This window comes from Ambystoma mexicanum, chromosome 1q (genome assembly GCF_040938575.1).
Source record: "Ambystoma mexicanum isolate Mex_15411 chromosome 1q, UKY_AmexF1_1, whole genome shotgun sequence".
Lineage (NCBI taxonomy): Eukaryota > Metazoa > Chordata > Amphibia > Caudata > Ambystomatidae > Ambystoma > Ambystoma mexicanum.
Window position 1 is genome coordinate 1,317,034,471 of NC_090922.1, and position 26,255 is coordinate 1,317,060,725.

A 26,255-nucleotide genomic window follows, 5' to 3' on the forward strand; every position below is an offset into this window, starting at 1 on the left:
ATGGGGTCTGAGTCTACTCCCCAACCCTCAGTGGGGTCCAAATGAACCTCCTCATAGTCGGCAAAGGGATCTTCATCTTGAGCCTCTTCCTCAGTGAGGTCATAAATATATTCCTCTTCTTCTTTATGTTGAGTAGCGTCAAAGACCCTCTGCAGCTTAGGCACAGGTAGAGGGGGATTTTCCTCCCTAGATCTCTTGGGTGCGTACTTCTCACAGAGTTCCGCAAACCTCCCTAGCCTGTCTTTTCGGGGTTCCGACGGTTGACGCGTGTCCTTTTGTCGGTCTGTGGGCCTGTCTGTAGGTTCCAGTATTTCCTTCGGCCTATCTCTGGATTTCAATGAATCCTTGTGCTTGTCCTTGGGTTTCGATGAATCGTTGGCCGTTGCTTGTGAGAATCTGCTGAAATAATCCTGGTGATGCTTTCGGTAATCCCTTCAGAGTCTGGAACGTCTAAAGTTCGGGTCTCTGGTTGCGTAACTACTTTCGGCGGATTCCTGAATATTGGGGGCAGCACCCTTCGATTTAGAGGGCCCAGTCGCAAGGCGCTTCTGCGGTTGCGGGGAGGGCTGCCGATCCTGAGGTTCGGAGGACAGGCCCGAAATGCTTGGTGTGCCTGTTGGCGTTATGGATCGTTTCTACTGTTTCGTTGAAGACTTCCCCGGGGTTGTGTGTTTAGTGTGTAACACGTGTGCATCTTCGTCGCTGGGGAGTACATTCCCCATAGCAGGATCTGAGACTTGCCTAGCGGGGCTGGGGACAGGCAACGCAGATCGAGAGCGCTCCGCCGAAAAGTCAATCGCCTTTGAATCTGAGGCTTGTTCGTCACTTAGCCCCTCGTCACAATCGCAGTTCTGGCAGCGGGAGAGCTAGACTCAGTCTGCAACATTCCGGAGGCTGCCCACTGCTTAACACAGTGCTCTTTCAAAGTTTTCGGGCGCAGGAGCTTCCAAGCCGCACCAACCGTCTCGTTGTGATTAAGGGGCAAACACTGATTACATTTACAGTGTTTATCCTTCCAAGTCAATTTGGCCTTACAAGAAGGACAAAACCTAAATGGAGTCCTCTCCATAGCTGAGGAAATAGAAAGTGACGAAGAGGCCCAGAAAACAAAGAAAGGAAAGGGAAAGGCATTCTCAGAAAATGAAATGTCCACCCCAACCCCACTCTCCCTACTGTGTAGGCCGGCCAGAAGGCCCAGCCTTGTGGTCGGCAGCGACGACCGGACACTGTCCGTCGAAGATCCGAGGAACCGTCTTCGGCGCAGACCTGGAAAACAGCCGTCGATGGAAAGACAGTAGGGTAATATCTATAGCTCGACCAATGGTCAAATAAAACAATAGCAATTTATTTGGGTACACTACACGTCACGTTAGGGATAGTGTTACAGGCACGCCCATGTCGACGTCCCCTTTCGATTCTCGAAAGACAAGATGCAATACTCCGCAGTGACCACTGGATGTCGGACTATATGCACAGCATGTGATTCTAAGCAGATTAACTCTGTCTGCAATCGACTGTTGCAACATGTTGATTCAATTAACATCCTCAGCCAATGCCATACAGCATTGGTTTGGATTAAAATCACCCGTCTACTATAACACTTTGGCTCGGACTCTGGTAAGGGGAGAGAGGCACCAGTGGTCCGGTGGTTCTGTCCTTTGCTCACACTTCAAAGGATAAATGCTCCCTGGGTTCCCTCAATTCCCTTCATCCTTTACTCATACAGTTGTGAATCAATGCGTTCAAGTTTCTCAATACACTTACATCTAAACCTACCCTTTCCCTCAGCCTCGCCCACCAAACCATCCCACAGACCTATTTGAATATCATTTTACCATATGAACTTTTGCCAGACATCAGTTCTTACATTGTCTTCCACTGCCCATCATCGTCTAGGGAAGGAATTATGACATATTTTCTGTCAGTGCAATATGGCAACATGCCTAGATTTTCTAATTAATGTCACCATATCCATTGAAAATAACCGTCTGTTAAATGGAAAGATGATCACAGTAACCCAATATTTACCTTTTTTTATATTTCTCATATATTTAATGTGCTGCAACTTTGAAGCATGTTTCTATTTTGTATTTTTTTTTTACCCACAGTCCCTCATTTTTCTTTCCCTTTCTTAGGTCTTCATAAAGTATGTATTTACATTTTAAATTAATAAACAGTGCCTGATAGTGGTGCAATGTTTACCATTTGAAGACTATATAGAAATCCACAAACCTTGTGGGGCAATCATAATAAAGGTCAAGTGCCCACCAGAAGTGCCTGCCTGTTACACCTGGACTGCTCTCTACTAGCGGCGAACCTCTGTGGCTGTTACGTTTGGACTGTTGCTGCCTAACCATTGGATTAATGGGTGTGTTGGACTATACCTCTAGGAAGTGCCTCGGTTCCTATTAGCCCTGTGTAACAGTATAACACCGCTTTCTTCTTTACCCTTAGGGCCCTGCCCCCTACTGCCAGCAAAGCCGGCCATAAAACATCTGGGATACGCGCCCTTGTGTGCGCTCCCGCGCCGAAAGTGCCCGCCAGAAGTGCCTGTCTGTTACGCCTTTTAGACGTGAGGCGTGGGGGGACTCTCTCCCTCACAGGAACGGCCGGGCCTGGCTCAGCAGAAGGGTAATTAATGAAAACATCGCCTTTTCTCATTGCTCAGAATTATTTGTTTGGATTTGTATTGGTTGAGGTACGTTAGCTTTATCCATTATGTCCCGTAGAAGAGCCAGATTAGAATACACTTACTCCAGTCCACCTCAGACGGGACCGGCCACAAGGAACTCCACAATACAAGGGGTGTGGATGTACGAGGATATTTCTATCCGCTCCCCTCGTATTCACGCCGGTAAAAAATACGATGTGAATGGCCATGAATTTACCACTTTCCCCCTCACCCCAGAACCTACTGATTCATTAATATTGAATGTAGAAGAAATTGTAAGTTCTTCTATGATTTCGATGGTGGGACAGCTCCAAATCCCTCAGGAAGAAGCTTCTAGTTCATGCTTATTTTCCAACCAGCCTGGCCAAAACATTCATTCCCCTGGGATGGTTCTTTTCTGGATACTCCACCCGATTTCTTCTCAGTGGATCCCACGCTAATGGCCTTGCCCCAACATCTTCAAGATTCCCCCGAACCCACTTTATGTCCAACAATCATCCCAGCAAGCAGACAAGAAGGGGACTCTGTCTCTAATACGGAAGGAGCTAAAAGAGCACTCTACTTGTTATTTCGAAATGAGAATTTTAATGGAACCTATCCTGGTAATATCTAAAGCAGGGGCAACTTCTTTGGAAGCTCTCGCAAACAAGTTAGCTACACTGATTGGGGATATCCTTAATAGATCAAAGAATATAGCTAAGCCTTCGGAAAATAAGCAAACAGAGGTGGCATCAATAATTGATTCGCCCCCAGAACGGACAAGTTCTGATTCACAGACACAAAAACTTAACCCCATGAAGAAAGATAAAAAAAAATAAAACTCAAAAAAGTAAGAAAAACTAATGTCAGTCCTCTCTCCATAACCGAAGGAACAAAGCTTCCAAAAACACCTGGCATAACTTTATTGGAGAGGAGAAGGACCAACTGCACACTGTAGGTGCAGCAGCGGCGGAGAAGGGGGGGCGGCAAATTAAACCCTAATATAAATATCGGTACGTATGACATTGCCACCAATACTCTTTCAGAGGAGATGCATCATAAAGCAGCGATGAAAGAAAACAGTACAGCCCCAAAAGGAGAAAAACCTATCGCTATCCCTCAATTGATTCTACCACTTGGTAAGAATCCATTCCCTTTTCCAGGGGAGCAGAGGGAAATCTATGAGCTGTTCGCAAAGGCCAAAACCACTAATAGTGTTTGTTAGGGGGAATTCTCATTCTATGGCTAGTTTCCCTTACCTATAGAGTCCCCCAGCAGCTTTGCTGGATTTGAAGGTTTTTTGTTTTCTCCTGCTAAGAGTGTGACTTTTTTTCCCACTCTAAGGCACTTGTGCTATGCGTGTTCGAGGCTATTTCTTTGTGTTTAATGTCTATGGGGTTTTTCTCACCCCCATAGGAACCATCTTTATCCACATGTGTTACACAGCACCCTCCGTGCAGCAACACAGGGGTGTCGTAGCGACCCCCAAACATAGACTCCATACCCTGGGACTGACTACTGCCTCCCAGGGCAGGTAAAGTCCCCATTGACTTTACTAGTCAATCCTTATGAACAAAACCAGTACAACCCATCTTACTATGGAGGCACTGGCAAGGGTTAATAGTTTTTCCCTTATGTTCATTTTCGAGAGGGTACTGTACAGTCCCTCTCTCAAAAGTTTCTGGCTGGTGGCAGTGGTTACTACCGAAAATATTCGACCAGGAATTTTCCCTATGGGATTTTCCCATTGTTCGAGGCTACCACATTTACTGACAGCCTCTAACATACCGGCGGTTTATTTTTATATTAACTTTACTCCCTTAGGTTTTATTTGCCAGAACTTTCATATAAATTCTTTGTCATGTCTTTCTCTAAACTCTTAACCCAGGTCGGGGATCCTTTGTTCGTCCTTTTGGCGGGCTTCTGCCAAGAAGCCCTCCTTTCGGCGCCACTGAGTCTGGGTGGGTCCATTGCGTGGGAGGGGGAGTAGGACCCCTGGACAGGGTTGCCTCAGCAACCCATGTCGCACTCTGCCCTGATAGGCTGGAGGGTCTCCCGCCAGGATGACCAGTCCACTGTGTGAGTTACAGCTAGGCTGTATGAATGGGGGTCTTTTTGCATAAAAGCAGGGTCCTGAGGACTGGAAGAGCAAGACGTCACCACTGGAACTAAGAAGCTGAAGAGGAGAGAAGCCACAGACATCTGCAATGACTGAACCACCGGTGAAGCCCTGCTGCAGCGTCTCACCATTTTTCTCCACACGACGAGAGAAGATCTTCATTTGCAAGAGCCTTCTTCCCTTGAGCTGGTAGGGCCAATCAGTTTGCCAATCGCCTTCCTGGACCTGCCTTGGTCGAATCGCCAGTACCCTGCACTCGGAGACCGGATAGCCAGGCAACCGTCCACCCGGACCGCGATTTAAAGGAGCATACCTTTTATTCGTCGGGCAGCACCGCAACTGGTTTCATCCCTGGGCAGTGCAGTAACTTGAACGTTCCTCCACGACGAGAGCCTCTCTTCCTCTGCTGGATCTCCCAAACTGCAGGAACTTCCAGGAACAACCACCACCGCAGGAGCCTCTTCTACATTTCAAGGTACTTTGTTCCCTCAGGCCTCCCTTTTCGCGTGGTAGTGCTAAAGGTGTTTTAAATCCTTTACCTACCTGTTGGGTTGACCGCCCCTATCTCTTAACATTGTCTTTCACCTTTGGCATCCACCTCTTCGAGTCGTTAACCAAAGAATTGGCTGCAGCTACAAGAACATTTTAATCCTGGGCCCTTTGCCCTGTACCACTGACTCTGGCACAGGCCTATTGACTCTGGCAGAATTTGTTAACACTGCCCCTCTCTAGATTGCTTCTCAACTAGAACTGTGTTGGTGCACCTACTTCTTATAACCATCTTTTCCTTCCTACTTTTTACACTTGTGAAGTGCCATGTTGCTAGGTTTTCATTTAAGTATTATACATGCTACAGTACTGCCTTGCCTAAATCTGTTCACAACGTTATGGGAAGTGTTGCTAGGGTGTTTAAGAAGATATTCCTGTATAACTTGTGCTTTCCCTCCCTTGTGAGAAATTGCTAGAGAGCCATTTGTGTTTGGTTTTCACTGTGCCGTTTTGCTCAGTTTTCACTCTTGCTCAAACTTGTTTACAATTTAACTAGGGAGTTGTGTATACTTTTCTCGACTAATTTTAACTTGCTTTTAGAACTGTGACTAATGTGTTAACCTAGAAAGTGTGTAAAATAAATATATATATTCTTTTTAATACAAAGCTTTGGTCAGTGTTTCCTTGTGCCTTAGTATTATCGCCCTGATGTGTAAACCCTGAATACTGCTCATCTCCCTCTTGAGATAAGTCTGACTGCTTAGCCACAGTTACCAACTAAATCTTTGTGGTGCAGACTGATACCAAAGGGGATTTATTGCTCATACCTGTAGTCTTAATCTTCTGTAGTGCTCCCTAAAGGAACTGCACAGGATTCTGCCTAACAGTGTTAACTCACTGAGTTCTCCGATTATTATAGCTCCTTTGAATATAACTAAATCAGCAGAACCTGAGATGATTAAAATCCAGTCCGATTCCACGGTATTACCCCCTCAAATGCTGCCTAATGCACTCAGTGGGCCGGCCTTCAATGCCGCCCATCCTGTCGTAGTGGATTTGACTACCGAGTCTTAAGCATGCAAGGGGAGACTTGTCCTCCATATTGTTCGATCAATGAAATGCATTTAAGCTCCCTTATACGATCCAGCGTTAAAGAAGTTCTAACAAAGGAGGGCCGGGTAGCAGATTTGTTGAAAATAGACTTGCATACTATTCCGAATCCTCGCACCTCAATGAATGATCTGCTTGGTAACCACACTGAACCAAAGGGCGGAACTAACGCATCTTTGCATTTTATCCCACACATGCCCCCTCAAAACATTCCAGAGCCTGTTCCAAGTCGATTAGCATCAGTTCCTTTAGTTCCTGGCCATGCACAATGCAGAGACTAAATAGGAGAAGTATTGAAATCCACTCCAAAAAACAGATCTACGACATATAACATGGAGGAAGCCCTGTCATATGGAATTCCCGAGCGTTTTATTATGCCCGTTATTCGATTGTGGAAATCAACCTGCTATGAATAGAGCTAGATCCCTCTACCTATTAAATGATATTACGTCCTTAAAAAACCTGTCTAGTGCAGATATCAAGTGGGTTGACTTTATCCACCTGATGTGTTACGATCACGTAAGAATCGTATTTCACTCAAACTCGTTTTTCATAAAGTTTTGGCTGAGGTTGATCAGCTCAACAGTATGGGCTTTGATTTACTGATTTTTGGAGAGGGCGCCACATAGTGAGATGGCATTAACCAACCTGCACCTTGTCTGTCACAGGATATCTCCAGGAAGAAAAAATGGGCGGATCCCTCTTTTTTGGTGGGGGCCTGACTCTAGAGAGTTGAGAGGTACAGAGATGCATACATGATGTGCCACGGCACAGAGAATTCTGTAAATATGTCAAATCTTCCTGTTTTTTTAACTCTACAGTGACCTCTTTTTCAAGCTAGTATTCTCCTAGCTCTGCTGCAAGGAGTATTACGACCCACTGTCACGCCTTAGGCCTGGGTAGCCGCTGACTCTTCTCCTCTATATTTCTGTACAGGATATCTCCAGCCAACAACAGAAAAGTGAACTAGATACCAAAGGGGATCAGGAAACTAGTTGGAGATGGCTGGCTCTAACGTTAAGAGACTCAATTTCCCAGCTACAACAACTTTAACCCAGATAACAGTCTATTTTGTGCTGGAACTCTAGAGGCAATACACATCTCTTATTTTCCTACCAACTATGTCTAAAGCTGAGAACTAAGAACATACTTTGTATCCAAGAAACTTGGTTATTAAACCCTGGGCAGCTTGATGGTTTTCATAGTTGTCACCTACTGGCTACAAAGGGGCTAAGAGGCTGCCCGGCAGGGGGCCTTTAAAGGCATGGTCTAGTAAAAAATGTTATTTAAAAAATAGATAGGCAACATAAAAAAAAAAATACTAGCATTCTCTTTTTTAAAACTTCCTATGTAAAATTTTCTCATTTGAGGCTCTCGGGCTCTCCACGGGGAGCCCGAGAGCCCCAAATGCGAAAGCAGATTCAGGCAGAAACAACGCGGCATTGCGGAAAACAACCGCGTTGTTTCTGCCTGAATCTGCTTTCCCATTTGGGGCTCTCGGACTACTTATGGAAGCATATGCTTTATGATAAACACACGTCTCTGCAATTAGCAGTTGTGAGATTTTTGAAAACAGAATGCGACTCATCTTAAGATCATTTTAGGTTTGAAAGCAATATTAAACGTAAGGCTGTGTCGTGGATTAATAGATGTGAGCTTCAGATTTTATCATTTATTTCCCATAGAACTTATTTGTGAATTTAAATTTGAGTCTCAGACTGTTCTAATACATTTTCAGGTTGGACTCTTACTTTGATTGTGTAATGAGTATTTAGCTATGACTCATGGACAATGTTGCAGTTTTTTAAAATGTAAAACGTTTTTATCCTTGTAAACTGTTTTGCTTTGTAAACATTTTGTAAAGGTTTTTTTATGTAAGGGGAAAAAAACATACAAATAAATAAATAATAAAATAAGGCCAAGACAAAACTTTGGCAATGGGATTGGCTGGAAACATGTCATCAGAGATCTCTGCATAAGTGTATGGAATTGGTACAAACTGAAGCTAAAGCATATAACATCCCTGCAAGTCACATAATAAAGTTCCCAGATAACACTTTTGTGATGTCTTTTTGAGAGTCAGGCTGAACCAATTCAAAACAAAGGAAATATTAAGACAAAGGAACAAAATCATAGCAAATCTTCTAACCTGCAGGATTTGCAAAAACGCAACAGAGACCTTAAAACATCTTGTGGCCTTTTGTCCAGCTTTATGTGACAAAAGGTCATTAATCTTTGGAAAAGAAAACGAAATTAGAGCATCCTGGGGAAGCGAAGAATGGTGGACAGCACTATTTGAAGGCTCAAATAATAAACTGACGTATGCTCCGATTTATTTCTTGGGACATGTGAGAAACGCTTTACAACCGGTGGTTATTGAGCCCGAGTAACATGATGAAATAGTGCTTCTTTTTGTTTCTTCCCATTGATTATTTTCCTTGACTGCTTGCATGAGGAATTTTTCACTTTCCTCGATTATCAAAAAAACAAAATCTAAGGATTAAATTTGAGAAGCTATATTGGAACTTGATGAACTGAGTTGTCATGATGTTATGTTTGTTGATGTTCTCCTTTTAAAAGTTTGTAATAAACAGAACAAAATAATTTAAAAAAAGAAAAAAGAAAAAAGAAATCCACATTTGTCTGGTTAACAAACATGCCTCAGTTCAGGAAACATTATCTGGTGTTTTGTGTTGGGTAATCGATTTGATGGAGAAAATTGGATTAAATGGTAGCCGAAAAGGAGGAATCTGAGCATTTAGAATTGAATTGTTTCAGTATATCAGCATTTAAACATTAACCATTAAGTGGAATTTTTATTAATTTCAAAATAATTATGATCAGAGAGTGTTCAAAGAAGGTTACAGCACTGGCTTAGGATAAGAATAACACAAGTTCTTACCTGTGGCACCCAGTGGATGTCCTTTCGAAATCAAGCCACCACTAGGATTGATGACCCATTTGCCACCATACGTATTGTCCCCTCTTTCAATAAGATCTCCTGCTTTGCCTACGAAACAGGTAAATAGCATATAAAAAATATTTCAATCGAATGTCCTAAGTAATGTGTCATTCATTCAAGCAGATCAAAATCAACAACAATTGCTATGTATGGTTTTGCCTTCTCACTGTTGAAAAGGCAAAGCTTTGCGATTCTGCAATGACACGTGAAGTTGAATAGATGAACTTGGTCCGAAAGATATTTGAGTTCCGCGCTAGCTTACCTCTTAAGAAAACGTCAAGGACAGTAGAACGTGATTGTCGAGTACCTGATGTGGGATGTTGCTAAGTACGTGTAGTCCTGAAGTCCTCTCCAACGACGGATGAGATGCAAGGATGGCATGAGAAAACCAACCTACCACTATTCCCTAAAGACGTCACCCTTCAGGGAAAGTAAATAGGATAGCTCTCCCTGTACCACAAGGCAGTACCCCAGATTAATGTGGTACAAGTATGGTGAAAACCACCAAACTGGGGCACCACAGGCTTAATATCCAAATATAGCAAAGTGCCAAAAGGCAAGGTCCAAGAATCAATGAGGAAAGAGAAGTCAAAGGCACAGAAAAGAACAAGTTACTTACCAACTGGTAACGTTCTTTCGATTGGATGTTCCTCCAACGTATTCCTCATCTTAGATGTATTCCATCCAGCTTTGCTGCTCTTCGGAAATTTTTTCGGCAGAGGCGCCGTGCGTCGATGTCGTCGAGTCGATGGTCCCTCGAAGGCCTCCGTCGAGGGTGACGTCATCGGGTATATAAGTAGCACGCGCGGCGCCCCGTTGGCCTCAGTTCTGCTTTTCCCCCTTTTATCTTTGATCTTGTACTGTGTAGATTGTGCCGGCAGACAGGTATCAGCCTTGCGAGATTTGAGTTGGCAATAACCTGGAAAAATCTACAGAGGGGTAGGCTGGGAGGGCGATGAGGAATACGTTGAAGGAACATCCAATCGAAAGAACGTTACCAGTTGGTAAGTAACTTGTTCTTCGAGTGGATTGTGTCCTCCAACGTATTCCTCATATTAGATAGACTCCCAAAGCAGTATGTATAATTTCTCTGGAGGAGGGGTTAGATTTTTCAATGCCCTTAGATGGCGGAATAAAGCACTGCTTTTCCAAAAGTCAGTTCCTTAGACTGGGAAGCATCCATGCTATACAATTTTGAAAAGGTGTGTAGTGAAGACCAAGTTGCTGCTTCAAAAATGGACCTTATTGGAACACCTCTTTGAAGGGCTCTCGAAGAGGCGATGCCTCTGGTGGAATGAGCCCTTAACCCTTCTGGTGGGTCTTTTTGTGCTAGTCTGTAGCATTCTGAAATGCAAAGCACGATCCAGCGTGAAATTGTCTGTTTTGTCACCGATTGACCCAGTTTCCTTCCTGTGTAACCTATAAACAGCTGGTTGTCCACTCCAAGTCTGGAAAGTCTAGAGATGTAAAAGCTTAAAGCTCTTTTTGGATCCAACCTGTGTAATCTTTCCTCCTCCTTATTAAGATGGGGTGGAGGATAGAATGCGGGTAAAACAATTTTCTGACTTAAATGAAAATCAGATATTACTTTCGGTAAAAATGATGGTTTAACCCTCAACACAACTCTGTCCTTATGGAACACAGTATAGGGTGGCCCAAAAGACAGTGCCTGCAATTCGCTCACTCTTCTGCAGATGTTAAAGCTACTAAGAAGGCAGTTTTCCATGTTAGTAATCTTAATGGACACGTGTGCATAGGCTCAAAAGGAGCACACATTAAGAGTTTTAGGACTAAATTGAGATCCCAAATTGGTACTTGAAATGGGTGAGGAGGAAGCACATTAATGAGTCCTTTTAAGAATTGTATTATCAAAGGAATTTTGTAAAAAGTAAGAAAGTAAGAGCATTCTTCCGACGAGCGCTTGAAAATGGAAAGCGCCGCAAGGTAACCTTTTATTGTTCCAATATTCAGACCTCTATGTGCTAGGGTCAGAAGGAAAGATAGTACTTCCGGAATAGAACATAGAAAAGGATCAACATTCTTTTCTCTGCACCAGTTGCAAAACTTTTTCCAACAGCAACGGTATAGAGACTTTGTTGCTGGCCTTCTTGCCGAAAGCAACACTTCCATATCATCATCTGGAAGGTTCCAATCCCTGTATCTCAGCCTTTCAGATACCAAGCATGAAGGTTGAGCTTTTCGACCTCTGGATGGAGAACCTGACCCTCCATTTGAGAGAGAAGGTTCTCTCTGAGGAAGACGTACTGGAGGACAGATGGACATGTCTAGAAGGTACCACGTTCTCCTGGCCCAATCCAGGGCAATTAGGATCATGCGGCTCCCGAAGCGTCTCAGCCTCCTGATGACCAGAGGAATGACGGGAACCGGAGGGAATGCATACAATAGTGGGAAATTCCACTCTACCACGAACGCGTCCCCCAGGGCTCCTCTCGGGGGGAAATTCCCTTGAGCAATACCTTTCCCATTTTCGGTTGATACCGGTTGCAAATAGGTCTACTTGAGGGGTTCCCCAAAGGGCGAAGATCTCTTGAATGACTTTCTGAGCCAGTTCTCATTCGTGGGACACCGTGCTCTGCCTGCCAGAGCATCTGCCGTCATATTCTCTTCCCCGGCTAGATGAATTGCCGTTAAAGAGATTCCCTCCTGAATCGCCCAATACCAGAGCTGCATTGCCTCTGCACGGTATCAGGTAATATTATCCCCATATATATGGTCGCCATACATAATATCGCCGGGAAAAGGTTGTGGCGATATTACATGGGTGACCATATATATGGGGATAGGGGCAGCCAAAAAAAAAAAAAAAAACGCATATTCTATGCAATAATGTCCCTACAAAAAACGGCAATTTTTCGGCGATATTTTTGCATGGCGATATTTTTGTGGGGACATTATTACATGGGACCCTCTGCTCAGAGGTAGTGACCCCACACCTCTTTTGTTTAGGTAATGCATGGCCACTGTGTTGTCCGTCATTATCAGGACATTCTTTCCCCTGACAGATGGCAGGAAGGCCTTCAGCGCTAGTCTGATTGCCCTCAGCTCTAAAAGGTTGATGTGTAGTTTGGACTCCGATGGAGACCAACGACCGTTGATTGTCAAATCGTTGGCATGAGCTCCCCACCCCATGAGTGAGGCGTCCGTCACTACTGTGATCTCTGGCCATGGTTGCCAAAAAGGTTCTCCTTTTAGGATGTTCTCTGTACAGGTCCACCATAGAAGATCTTGTCGGACCTTGTTCGGAATCTGAAGAAGATCCGTCATTTGACCCGAGAACTGGGACCACTGAGTCTTTAGAGCCCATTGAAGGGATCTCATCCTCAAGCGTGTCTCTGGCACCAGGAAGATGCAAGATGCCATGAGGCCGAGCAACCTTAAAAAGTCGTAAGCCTGGAGATTTTGGGCATTTTGGAATTTGGAAACCATCTGAAGAATGTCTTTTGCCCTCGACTTGGGAGGCAAGCTCTTTCCCAAGGATGTGTCTAATACAGCTCCTATGTACTGAAGCTGTTGGGAAGGTGTCATTTGCGACTTCTTGAAATTGAGGGAGAAGCCGAGTCTGTAGAGGAAGTGACAGGTGACTTTCAGATGATCCAGTGCTTGCTCGGCAGTACGCGCCCTGATCAACCAATCGTCCAGGTAGGGGTAGACATGAATCCCCCCTCTCCTGAGGTGCGCTGCCACCACTACCATTAACTTGGTGAAGACCCTCGGGGCGAAGGTCAATCCGAATGGCAGGACTCTAAACTGATAGTGTGAGTCACCAACTACGAACCTCAGTGCTTGAGATGAATCGGCACATGAAAATAAGCATCCTGGAGGTCCAATGACACCAACCAGTCCTGAAGTTGAAGGGCCTGAAGGATCTGAGAAAGGGTAACCATCTTGAACTTGTCCTTCCTGAGGAACTTGTTCAAGTTTCTTAAGTCCAAGATGGGTCTCAGTCCTCCGTCCTTTTTGGGGATCAAAAAAATACAGGGAGTACCATCCCTTGTTCTTCTCCGCTGCAGGTACTGGTTCTATAGCACCTTTCTTCAGTAAGGTTAGAACTTCCTGCTGTAAGAGCGGGTTCGAAGACTTCAACAAGTGTCTCCCTGGTGGATTGCTTTGAGGTTGCATTAGAAAAGGAAGGCAGTAGCCTTGGGCTATTATTTCTAGAGCCCAAACATCTGAAGTAATGGCTCGCCATTCTTGCAGATGCTGTGACAGCCTGCCTCCTACAGGTGTTTTGTGATGCAAGTCCTCAAAGTGGTTTTGTGGTGGTTGTTGCAGCAGCTGATAGCAGAGAGGCTGCAGCTGGAGCTGGCTTTGCACCTTTTCCTGGTCCACCGCGAGTGGCCTTTTTCTGGCCCCTTTGACGGGCCATTCCTCTCGCCTTTCCATATGAGGAGTAGTAACGATAGGATCGTCCCCTCCACGATTGTCCTTGTGCACGAAAAGGATGAGGTTGCCTAATAGCAGCTCCTAAAGATCAGGCAGCTGGTTTTGAGGTCTGCAACCTCTCAAGTCTCTCGTCAGCCTTGTTGCCAAAAAGGTGAGACCCGTCAAAAGGCATGTTCAGAAGGCGGTTCTGTACGTCCGGTGCAAAACCCGACTTCCGTAACCACGCAAATCTGCGCATTACCGTGCTAGTGCCCATGGACCTGCTTACACTATCCGCAGTGTCCAATCCAGATTGAAGGGATTCCTGCATGACTTCCTTTCCATCTCCAACGATGGCTAGGAACCCTTCCCTTTCTTCCCCTTCTGGTATGTGCTCCGCCGCCATTGCGATGCACTCCCACAGAGTGTACCAACATTTTGCCAAGGCACATGTGGAGTTGGCTGATTTTAAAGCCATAGTCCCAGCTGAAAATACCTTCGGTGCCCAGCCATCCACACGCTTATCGTCCCTGTCTGGAGGGATAGAAGGGTACGCAAGTTTGTTAAAAGCTGTGGCTGCCTGTATGACCAGACTTTCGGGAGTTGGATGTTTTGACAGACAGCCGGGGTTGCTACTGGCCAGACGGTATTTTGAGGTGAGGGATTTATTTACCGGAGGAATAGAATCCGGAGTTTCCCAATTCTTGGCCACCCTATTTTGCAAGGCTACATGAAAGGGTAGTACTGGGTCTTCGGTGGGACCATGGTCCAATATATCTGTTAAATCATCCTGGATGAATTGGGCTGGTGGTCTAGCCCACCCTAAGTAATCTACTACCTTCGTCATTAATTGACGGTATGATGGACTGGCATGCTCTCCTGCTTCTGGTCTGCCAAAGTCATTCTCAGGAGATGTGTCAATGCCACTTGCATTGTGTAAAGATTCCACCAAATCCCTCATTCTGCTTTCTTCTGAGATCAAACATTCTGGGACATTTGGGGTGCCATATTCTATCCAAAAAGGTACATTTTCCTCATCAGATCTCACCTGTTCCTCAAAAATTGAGTTCAGGGACTTGAAAAACTCCTTCCTGGGGAGAGACTTGAAAACCTTCCATGGGAGAGGACGAGGAAGAGGTGCATTACAGGGCTCTGAGGATATTACAGGTTTTGTAACCTTATCCTTCTCTTTTTCTGGCTTTCCGGGCTTGGCTGGAGCCTTTGGCGTCGACATCGATAAGGGCGTCGACGACATAGCGGTCATCGACAAGGTTTGCTTCGAGGGCATCGAGGCAGTCTTCGAAGATTTTCCCTTCGAGGTGTGATGGATCTCAGACGGCGTCCGTGACCTCGAACGGTCGACTCGTCTCGAGCGTTTTTGGCTTGGCGTCCTGGAAGGTTCCCTATCCTTCCTTTTTCGATCACGCGGGCTCGAGGGCGCGCAAGTGTCGGAGCGATGATGCTCCCGGCCGGCTTCCGAATAAGGCGCGAACCGAGGCTTCGCTTTCTCAAACACCTCCATCATTTTGACCCTGTATGCTTCCCACTCTTCGGGAGACGAATGTTTCGTGGGGCATTTCATCCTTTTCAGAGACTCGTCTGACGAGGAGGTGGAGGGAGACCTGTGGCGTAGTTTCTTCGATTTTTTTGACGAAGACGACGAGCAATGGGAATCGCTTCGGGACCTGGATCGATGCCTTTCCGTCAACGAGATCTCTCCTCACGGGATCTCGACTCGACGCTAGAGGCTTTACGAACGGTTTTGCGACCTACCTGTAGCTTTCCTCTCCTTTCTCGCAAGGCCTTCCCCGTCATCGCCTGACACTTCGTACAGGCCTCCATGCCGTGGCCTTCTCCGAGGCACCACAAACACACTTGGTGCGAGTCCGTGATCGACATTTTTCAGCCGCACGACTTGCACTTTTTGAATCTCGGGGTCGTGGTCGGCGTCGATGACGAGGACATATTTCGTTTGTATTATTCATTATTCATTATTCTTCACAGAACTCGAGGCGCGCCGAATCTCCGAAGCAACGTATACTGCGGAAAAACAGAACTGAGGCCAACAGGTGCCGCGCGTGCTACTTATATACCCGATGACGTCACCCTCGACGGAGGTCTTCGAATGACCATCGACTCAACGACATCGACGCACAGCGGCCTATGCCGAAAAAATTTCTGAAGAGCAGCAAAGCTGGATGGAATACATCTAAGATGAGGAATACATTGGAGGACACAATCCACTCGAAGAACAAGTTACTTACCAACTGTAACGTTCTTTTGACTGGATGTTCCTCCCACGTATGCTCATCTTATGATATTCGTATCCAGCCAGCTTCGCTGCTTTGGAAAAAAATGTTCTCGCCAGAGGGCGCTGTGCACGAGGTTGTGGCGTCGATGTCCCTCGGCGGACTCTGTACTGTGTCGACGTCACCATCAGTATAAACAGCTTGTGCTGAGCCTGTTGCCTTCAGTTCTGTTTTTTCAAGGAAATATTCGAGGAACACCCAGGCGTACCTCATGACTGATACTCTTCGTGAGAGGAAAGTATAAGTAACGTAATCTGTACTGCGGGGTGGGATGGGAGGGGCAATGAGGAATATGTGGGAGGAACATCCAGTCGAAAGAACGTTACAGTTGGTAAGGCAAGAACAAGTTACTTACCTGTAACTGTTCTCCAGCATGGGTCTGGCATGGATTCACATGCTCATGAATATTCCCCCTCGTCAGGCTGGGAATCCTCGGTAAAGAAAAAATCAGTTTTGTTTCTGAACCTTCTACTAATAACCAATGACTGCTCTCTGGGTCATACTGCCCCCCGCCAATGACTGCCGTCTACTTAAGCCCCTCCTCTGGCAGCCATCTTCAGATTTGGTAGCACGTAAAGTGGTAGTAGGATCAAGAGAAGAGCCGCAGAGGGGTTGGAGGGAGGGTTCGCATGTGAATCCATGCCAGACCCATACTGGAGAACAGGTAAGTAACTTGTTCCTTCTCGAGCATGGGGTCTGGCATGGATTCACATGCTCATGAATACAAGAATACATAGCAGTACACATGCACAACCACGGGAGGTGGCAAGGCTCAACATTAAGCATTTCAATAACTCAACATTAAGCATCTCTTACCTCCTAAACAGGTTCACCTTCAAGCAAACACGTTGCGCTGCACTGCCTGGCCGACTCTGGATTCCTCCCTGGAATCCCAGTCGACGCAGTAGAATCTCGTGAAGGTGTGCGTCGACCTCCACATCACAGCCCTGCAGATGTCCAGCAGGGGCACACCTGACAGGAACGCCGTAGTAGCAGCGATCGCTCTGGTTGAATGGGCTCTCGGACGGCCGGGCAACGGTCGGTTTGCCAACCGTTAACAGTGCATGATGCAGCCAGAGAGCCATCTGGAAATGGAAGCCTACGAGAGGGCCTTCCCTTGGTTCACAGGGCAAAGTTCACAAACAGCTGTGATGTCTTCCAAAAACTCTTTGTGTGGTCCACGTAGAACTTCAGTGCTCTAGCCACATCCAGCGAGTGCAAAGTCCTCTCAGCCGGCGACAAAGGAGACAGGAAGAAAATTGGTAACACCAAGGGCTTGTTGAGATGGAAGTCCGACGGCACCTTGGGCATGAAGGAGGGGTGCGTCCTCAGCACTACCCTAGTCTCGTGGAATGTCAGATATGGAGGCTTACAGGAGAGGGCCTGGATCTCTCCCACTCGTTGTGCGGAGGTGATGGCCACAAGAAACGCTGTCTTCCACGATAGGAACTTCCACGGTCCCGAATGCAGAGGCTCGAATGGCTGGCCCATGAGCCTAGTGAGCACCACGTTGAGCTCCTACACTGGGGCCGTAGCCTTCACTGGCGGGAACGAGCAGAACAGTCCTTTCATGAACTCCTTCACCAGGCGATGAGACCACAGGGATCACCGCCCCAGAGTTCTGGTGTAGCGGGAGATCGCCGCCAGATGGATTTTGATGAGGCGTGCGCCAGCCCCGCCTTGGCTAGCGACACCAAGTGCGGCAGCACTTGATGGGCGTAATCCGCAGAGGGTTGATCTTCTGTGCACAGCACCAGACAGAGAACCTCTTCCATTTCTATCCATAGCACTTAAGAGTCAAGGACGCCCTGGCCCTTGCAAGTACCTCCTTGCAGTCCGCCGGGATATCGTACCCTCTGAACACTAGTGCTGCAGGAGCCAGGCCTGCAGGTTCAGTGATCCTGGGTCGTGATGGAGGATGGGGCCTCCATCCCTGGCGAGAAGATCCGCGTCTTCCGGAGGTTTGACTTTGGGGGGGGGGCTGACATGTCCAGAAGGTCCGGGAATCAGATCTGCCTCGGCCACACCGGTGCGACGAGGATCATCCTGCACCGGGACCGTCTGAGTTGACCGATGAGTCGGGGTCTGGAAGTCCATACCTGCCGCTAGATGCGCGCAGTTGCCCCACCACCGGATTGCTTGGCAGAAAGTCTCGTTGAGGGAGATCTTGTCTTTGAAGCTGCCCGCTGCTTGCATCAAACGGGCGTCGAGGAACTCCTGCAGTGGCCGCATCTGCAACCTGCATAGATGCACAAGGTAGATGCACAATGAAATCATGTCCAGCAGGGACTTGATGGACCTCACCCTGGCCACTTCCATGGTCAACAGCCATTGTACCTTGCCCAGGATGGCTTTCATCCTTTCCTCCGACGGTGAAGCCAAACGTGCCACTGTCTCGAGTCCGGCTCCCAGGAACAGGGCGTCCTGCAACGGTACCAAGTGGGACTTTGCGAAGTTGATCGAGAATCCCAGTTCCGTGAGCAGGCGGACGGTCTCCACTGTGTGATCTGCGGTGAGATCTCTTGACTTTGCTCGGATGAGCCAATCGTGCAGATAGGGGTATACGCGGATCTCCTGCAGGCGCAGGCGATGCTGCGCCGCCACCGGTGCCAGGCACTTAAAGACCCTTGGCGCTGACTTCAATCCGAAGGGCAGGGCCTTGAACTGGTAGTGCCGCCCTTGGACCACGAACCATAGGAACTTTCGATGTCCTTTCCATATGGGGATGTGGAAGTAAGCGTCCTCCAAGTCCAGCGACGGCAGGAAGTCGCCTTCCTCCAATTGTCCCAGAACATGCTGAAGGGTGACCATCCGGAAATTCTGGGACTTGATGTATTTGTTGAGTCGGCGAAAGACTAAAATGGGCCGCCAGCCGCCGGTCTTCTTTTGGACAAGGAAGTACCGCGAGTATACTCCAGAGCCTCTTTGGGACGAGTTCTACCGCACCCTTTTTCAGCATTGCTCATACCTCCAGAAGCAGCTGTGCCACATGGTTTTCTTTCCTGGCCACAGGTGGGAAACGGGGACACTTTCTTTGGAACTCCAGGCAGAGCCCGTTGGCCAAGGCGTCCAGCACCCAATGGTCGGTGGAGATGGACTCCCACACGCTGATGAATTTCGCCAGCCGGCCTCCCACCGGGGTGCTCGGGTGGGGGCCCGACAACACAGCCGGTTTAGTCTTGTTTCGCCGAGGCCTTGCCACCTTGGCGCGATGACGAGGATGTCCTCCTGTGTTGTTGCGGCCTCTGTAGGCTTCCTGCGACGAGGAGCGGGCTGCCTGGTGGTACAACCAGGCACTGCCGCCGAATCCTTTGGAGGCCCCCTGAGAATTGCCTCTGGAGGTCCGAAAGGACAGCTGCCGTTGATGGAGAGAACCCAGGGCCCGGCCCGTCTAGGAGTCCGCCTTGATGGCCTGCAGTGACTCGTCCACTGCCTTGCCAAAGAAGTTGTTCCCGTCGAAGGGCATTTCCAGTACCCTGGTCTGCACGTCCTGATGGAAATCAGTGGCCGTGAGCCAACCGCCCCGGCGAAGGCAAGCTCTGTAGCCCATCTGGCAAAAGCCGGTGTTGGCAATGTCCGTGGCCACCGTGATGACATGGTCCGACACCACCTCACCTTCCCCCCTGTCGTAGCGTGCCACGATCGCGAGGGCATTGGCCGCCTTGATGTTCGCTGCTGCCGATGAGATGACCCGTTGTCCCATGGCATCCAGCTTCTTCCCCTCTGCGTCTGGCAGGGAAGTGAAAGTTGATGCCGTCGCCCTGCCGATTTCTTCTTGGCTGCCGCGGACACCACCGAGCCCGGGGACGGCTGTACCCTGAGGCACATCGGAGCGGAGTCCGGGACCCGGTACTTCTTCTCATACCGGTCCCTCTTCGCAGGGGCCATGGATGGGTTCTTCAGGAGGGACAGTCCTTCGTCCCAGATGTCGTCCAGTAGGGGGACCGAGAGGATGGTCATCCTCTTGGCCTCCCGTCGTTGGTAGAGGAACCCTTCCTCCTTCTGCTCTTCGGGGCATAGCTGGAAAAGCTCCGATGCCCAGGCGTTCATGGCATGAAAGGAGCAAATTTCGTCGGGAGGGGAGGTGTTAGGGAGAATTCTCATTCTATGGCTAATTTCCCTCACCTACTGAGTCCCTCAGCAGCTTTGCTGGATTTCTGGAGTTTATTTTTCCACTTGGTAAGAGTGTGAACTTTTCCCCCACTCTTACCTATGTTTGCCATGTGTATTTCAGCTGTTTTTGTGATTCTGGAATCTGGAGTACACCACTTCAGTAGCCCCCCTCGTTTGTGTGTTACACAGCACCTTCAGTGCAGTAACACAGGGATGTTGTTTCAACTTCCCACCAACTCCATTTCTGAGGCTGACTATTGTCCCCCAGAAAAGGGTAAAGTTGCCATTAACTTTACATAGTCATGCTAACCACAGATCCAGTGCACCCCATCTTATATGGAGTATTGGAAAGGGTTAATTCTTAGCCCTTTTTATCTGTACTTCTTGGAGCATTGTTTCGCTCCCTTAACATTAAAACTTGGCTGGTGGCAGTGGTATCTACCCTAATTTTCCTACCGTGATTATATTACATAACGTGGTATTGTTTTAGGCTATTTTAGTAGCCTCTAACTTTAAACCCGCTAGTCCAAATACTTTTTATTTCGGCTGCAGTTGGGTTTAATAGTCATTTCTTTTTGTTAAGATCCTTCTTGGGTCTTTCTTTGCGCGGCAAATCAGGTTTGCCTCCTATGTTCGCTGACCTTTGGCGGGCTTCTGACCAGATGCCCTCCTCTGGTGCCTGGGTGTCTAGGTGGGCTGAATGTGAGGGAGGGGTGTAGTCACCCCCTGCACAGGGTCTCCTTGGAGACCCAAGTCACACTTTGTATTGATTGGCTGAGGCAGTTGTCCAGGCTGGACAACCCCCCTGCTGAGTCTTCTTCCCTTGTACCTGGTGGGGTCAACCAGCTCATCTTCCACAGCCAGAGGATCCTCTTCGTGGTCGAAATCACGGCACCCTGCTGCAGTGGTCCAAATAGCCATCTGAAGAGCCTCTCCTGTTTTAAAGGAGCGCACCTTTTATTCACCGTCGCTACTGCTGGCCTCATCCCTGAGTGGTGCAGACCCCTCCATACGTCCTTCTCGTCTTCACGACCGAAGCTCCAGGAACAGTGGGTCTGCAGGAAACTACCAGGAACAATTGCCGTGGCACCAGCTTCTTCATTGAATAAGGTACTGTTTCTGCTTCGGGGAACTAGGGTGAACCCCTGTTCTCCTCCTCCAAGGTTTGCCCTGGTCTTCCTTCCCTCTTATAACTTTTGCTTCCTCTGTTGACAATATCCAAGTACTCCTGGCAATGTTGAATCTTGAACTGTCTGACTGTGTGATCCTCGACAACAGGAACCCAGTTCCACTTGAAACTGGCTCCGGCCTATTGACTTTTGTATTTCTGTCAGCGAGTGTTCTCTGATTCTGTCTGCCTTGACAAAAGTATTGCCTATGATTTTTGCCCCCAACTCTCTCTGGTTAGCCCAGGTGCTAAGTGTGTTTTGCCCCGGTAACATTTCTTGCCGCGGATACGCGTATCTTTAGTAAGATCGAAATATCAAAAAGTGATTGCATACGTATTCACGGTAACGTCTTTTGTTTCTAACACCGGTCTGCCAAAACACAAGGTACTTACCTTGGGTTGTTCTGTGCCAAGAGAATTGGCTGGTTGTAGTGTATTTTACGTGTGGTTTTGAATTTATAGAAGTGTTGTGTTTTATAACAAATGGTTTAAAAATAAATGTACTTATATGCACTTATATTTTTCTAACTGAAACCTTGAGTCAGTGTTTGCTTGAGTTAAAGTAATTGTGGTCCCTTTGTGTAATCTCTGCTACTGCTCATATACTCTTGAGATAAGCCTGGCTGCTCCGCTACTGCTACCACTTTAACATAGTAGTACAGGCTTGTACAAATAGGTGAACTTGTATTACCACTTGTCCTAATTTTGTGTAGTGGTGCCTAAGGGAACTGCACAGGATTCTGCCCAACAGGAGGCCCGGGCAGGGGGTGATGGGAGTTCCGTCCTGTAATCACCACCGTCGTGGTCGTCGTCCGTCCCCGTCGTCGCCGTCTCCGTCTTGTCCCTCGGAGGAGGGGATGGCGGTGAAGGCTGGAATGGAGGTGGAGGATGGACTCGCCTCCGCTTGTTCGGTGGGCTCCCCGACGGTCCAGGCACCACTGAATCGTCCGCTGGTGGTAAGGGCAACCTTGTCCTTATCTCCGTACACAGGGTCTGCAAATCCATCAAGATTGTTCCTGAATTGTCTTGTGGCATCGGTTGTGGGAGCGAAGGCTGAGGCGCGGGTTCCTCCGCTTCCTCGATGGTCCGCAGTTCCTCGTCGGCCCCACTGTTGCTGTCTACGTCCGCCTTGTTGGGATCCCTCCCATAGGCTCTGGCATCCAAAAACATCTTGTCCAGGATCTTTTTGCCGCCAGCCAGCTCCTCCTCGGAGGTGGTATCCGTGTCAGTTAGGGCTACCGTGCCCCCACCTCTTTCTCATCCTGGGGTTTCACGGGGGTCTTCTCGATGGGCTGGAAAGATGTTTCCCTCCTGAGTGGCAGGGAAACTCTAGGCCCGGAGGTCGTCTCCACTGGGGTAGCCTCCGCAGGCTTCGCCAGGGCCGCCACGACTCCTTCAATCGAGGCCTTCTCCGGGTGAATCAGGGCCTTCACGACCTCCTTTTGACCGAGCCAGAGTGTTGGCTCGTGGATGATGGCGTCTGTGACATTCTGCCCTGCCTGGTAGCCGAGGAGCCCGAACCAACGGCGCTCCCAGTGCCCGCGGACTCACGGTGCTCAGCCTTTTGTTGGGCCCCCGTCGCTGGAGCGCCCTCAAAGGTCTTAGAAGACCGCTCGGATTTCTTCTTCTCACCTGCTGCTGGGCTCTTCATCTCCAGCCAGTTGGTGCGTAGAGTACGACGATCCTTCATTGTCCGGACGGACATGTTCTTACAGAGCGCACAGTCCTTCTCCACGTGCAATTTTTCGTCATGAAGGCAGTAGATGCACCGGGAGTGCTCATCTTCCTTGAAGACGTTCTGTAATCCAGATCCTGGGCAGTTCCTGAACAGTTTGGATCCACGAGGTGTCGAATCTCCCTTGTCCTGGTCCATGACCGAATCGGGGTAGGCCTCAAAGGTCTTCCGGAATCCTCCAAGAAGTGTAATTCGGCGAAAATCCACCCTTGAGGGGCGTAGAAAAATTCCAAAATGGTTCCGTTAATCGGAAGAAGACTTGGTGGAGCTTGAGGCCCAAATTGACTGAAAAAATAAGAGTAAACTCTTTGAAAAAACGCAATACGCAGTAAAAGCTCGAGAGGTAATCACAAGGACTCCCAACACTTGGAACGTGCGGTAAAAATCTGAAGATGGCTGCCAGAGGAGTGGCTTAGGTAGAGGGCAGTCATTGGCTCGGGGCAGTATGACCCAGAGAGCAGTGATTGGTTATTAGTAGAAAGACAGTTCAGAAACGAAACTCAAACTGATTTTTTCTCTACCGAGGATTCCCAGCCTGACGATGGGGAATATTCATGAGCATGTGAATCCATGCCAGACCCCATGCCGGAGTACTTGTTCTTCGAATCGATTGTGTCCTCCCACGTATTCCTCATCTTATGATAGATTCCAATAGCAGTGGTAATTTTAGAGGTGGGAGTACCGCCTTGGCAAATAAACCCTTATGGAGGAAGAGGCATCTAAGCAATAATACTTGATGAAGGCATGCATTGATGCCCATGTTGCAGCTGAAGAAATATCTGCTGCAGGGACACCCTCTTCAGAGCCGCAGAAGTAGCCATCCCCCTGGTGGAATAGGCTCACAGCCCATCTGGTGAGTCCTTTCCCACCAATCTATAGCAATCAATTATAGCCAGAATGATCCAGCGTACTAAGGTTTGTTTTGTCACCGCTAATCCCAATTTATGACCTGTATAACCCACAAAAAGTTGGTCATCTTGACGTAGTTTTGACATTCTTGAAATGTAAAAACAGAGCCCTTTTTGGGTCCAGTCTATGCAGTCTCTCCTCTTCTCTGCCCAAATGAGGAGGAGGATAGAATGTTGGTAATATGATTTTTTGTAACAAGTGGAAGTCAGAAACTACTTTTGGTAAGAAAGATGGTTTAACTTTAAGAACCACTTTGTCACTCGCATGCCCACCGCCCTGGAGCTAACACTGGGGGATCTTCCAACCCGGGGCAGGGTATCCACCCTATATAGGCGCTTCTTGAGAGACTTCCTGTCCACAAAGACCCGCAGCATGGCTCAATGGGAGGCGGACCTGGGCCATCCGGTCGAGGACCAAACCTGGGTGGACATCTGGAACAGAACGCACACCACCTCCACGTGCGTTACCAACAGGGAATGTGCGTACAAGGTGCTCCTACGATGGTATTACCCACCCCTTCGACTCCACCACATGAACCCGCAGGTGGATCCTCCCTGCTGGAGGGGATGTGGTCACCCAGGCTCTTACTTTCACATGTGGTGGACTTGCCCAAAGATACAACAGTTCTGGAGGACATGCCTAGAGACCATCGCACAAATCACAGGGAAGGCGATCCCTCTAGAACCTGAAACAGTCCTGCTGGGGGCCCCGATCCCCACGATTTACCCGCGCTCCACGTCCAAATCTAAACGATTGACACACTGCCTTCTGGCGGGGAAAACGGTGTTGGCTAGGACCTGGAAATCACCAGAAGGACCTCACATAGCCCAATGGTGGTCTAAACTCTGGGACATCCTGATCGCGGAGAAGGTCACGGCAGCACAGGCGGGCACGCTCCACCGCTTTCAGAATGTCTGGAGCCCAGTGCTGGAATACGACCAGCGCTTCCCCGCCCAGACCTACAAACCGACCAGGACCCGATGGATCTTGAAACATCAAGTGGATCCGGCAGAAGACATAAACCCTAGGGGGCGAACCGGACAACCCAGACTGAAAATTCGGCCTCCGAACATGAGAGTGAGAGAGGCCAGAGGGAGGAGGGGAGGAGGATACCCGATGGGGGGAATAAGGACTGGGGATCGAAGAACTTGAATACGCATTGCTTTTGATATGTCATGTTTTGTATTTTTGCCATCCTGCCTTGATTTAAAATAAACGAAGTTAAAAAGAACCACTTTGTCCTTGTAAAAAGTATTATATGGAGGTTTACATGAGAGAGCCTGTAGTTCACTAACCCTGGGGGCTGATGTTAAGGCCACAAGAAGGACAGTCTTCAATGTTAAAAGCCTCAAGGGACAGGCGTGCAGAGGCTCAAAAAGTATACAAGTCAGAAACTTAAGTACTATATTTAAATCCCAAGTTGGAACATGAAAGGGGACTGGAGGGTATACATTAGTAAGCCCTTTCAGGAATTGAATTATCAATGGAATTTTGAATAAGAAACCTCTTCCGAGGAGCGCTTGAAAATGGACAGCGCAGCTAGATATCCTTTAATTGTTCCTATCTGGAGCCCCCGATTGGCTAGATGCAATAGGAAAGAGCACCATTGGGGTGCCACATTGAAAAGGGTCCACATCCTTATCTTTGCACCAGTTACTGAATTTGTTCCAACGACACCGGTACAAAGATTTTGTTGTTGGCCTTCTGACCGAAAGCAAAATCTCCATTACGTCATCCGGAAGATCCGAATCCTTGTATCTCAACCTCTCAGAAACCATGGGTGATGGTTGAGTGTCTTGACCTCTGGATGGAGAATCCAACCTTCGTCTTGCAAGAGAAGATCCTCTCTTTGTGGAAGACGTACTGAAGGGCAGATGGACATGTCCAGAAGGTCCGGGTACCACGTCCTCCTGGCCCAATCCAGGGCAATTAGGATCATGGTTTTCCTGAACTTTCTCAACCTCCTGATTACTTGAGGAATCATGGTGACTGGAGGAAACGCGTACAGAAGTGGAAACTTCCAGTCCACCACAAACGCGTCTCCTAGACCACCTCTCAGAGGAAATTCCCTTGAGCAGTACTGTTCGCACTTTGGGTTTCCCGTGGTCTCGAACAGATCCACTTGAGGGGTTTCCCAAAGGGCAAAGATCTCCAGAAGGACTTTCTGAGGTAGCTCCCACTCATGGGAGACTGTGCTCTGGCTGCCCAGAGTGTGTGCCGCCGTGTTGTACTCTCCGGCTAGGTGAACTGCCGATCGAGAGATTCTTTCTCGTACTGTCCAGAACCAGAGCTGCATTTCCTCTCTGCA

The 26,255-nt window shown here is 48.1% G+C and overlaps 1 protein-coding gene across 1 annotated transcript in view; it reads right to left on the reverse strand.

The window, feature by feature from the left end:
• LOC138546965 (sterol carrier protein 2-like) overlaps nucleotides 1-26,255 on the reverse strand; it is a 757,362-nt gene that overhangs the window by 352,113 nt on the left and 378,994 nt on the right. The window contains exon 11 of the mRNA XM_069642177.1: nucleotides 9,271-9,378. Coding sequence (XP_069498278.1) covers nucleotides 9,271-9,378 — 108 coding nt within the window. The remainder of the gene's footprint in view (nucleotides 1-9,270; nucleotides 9,379-26,255) is intronic.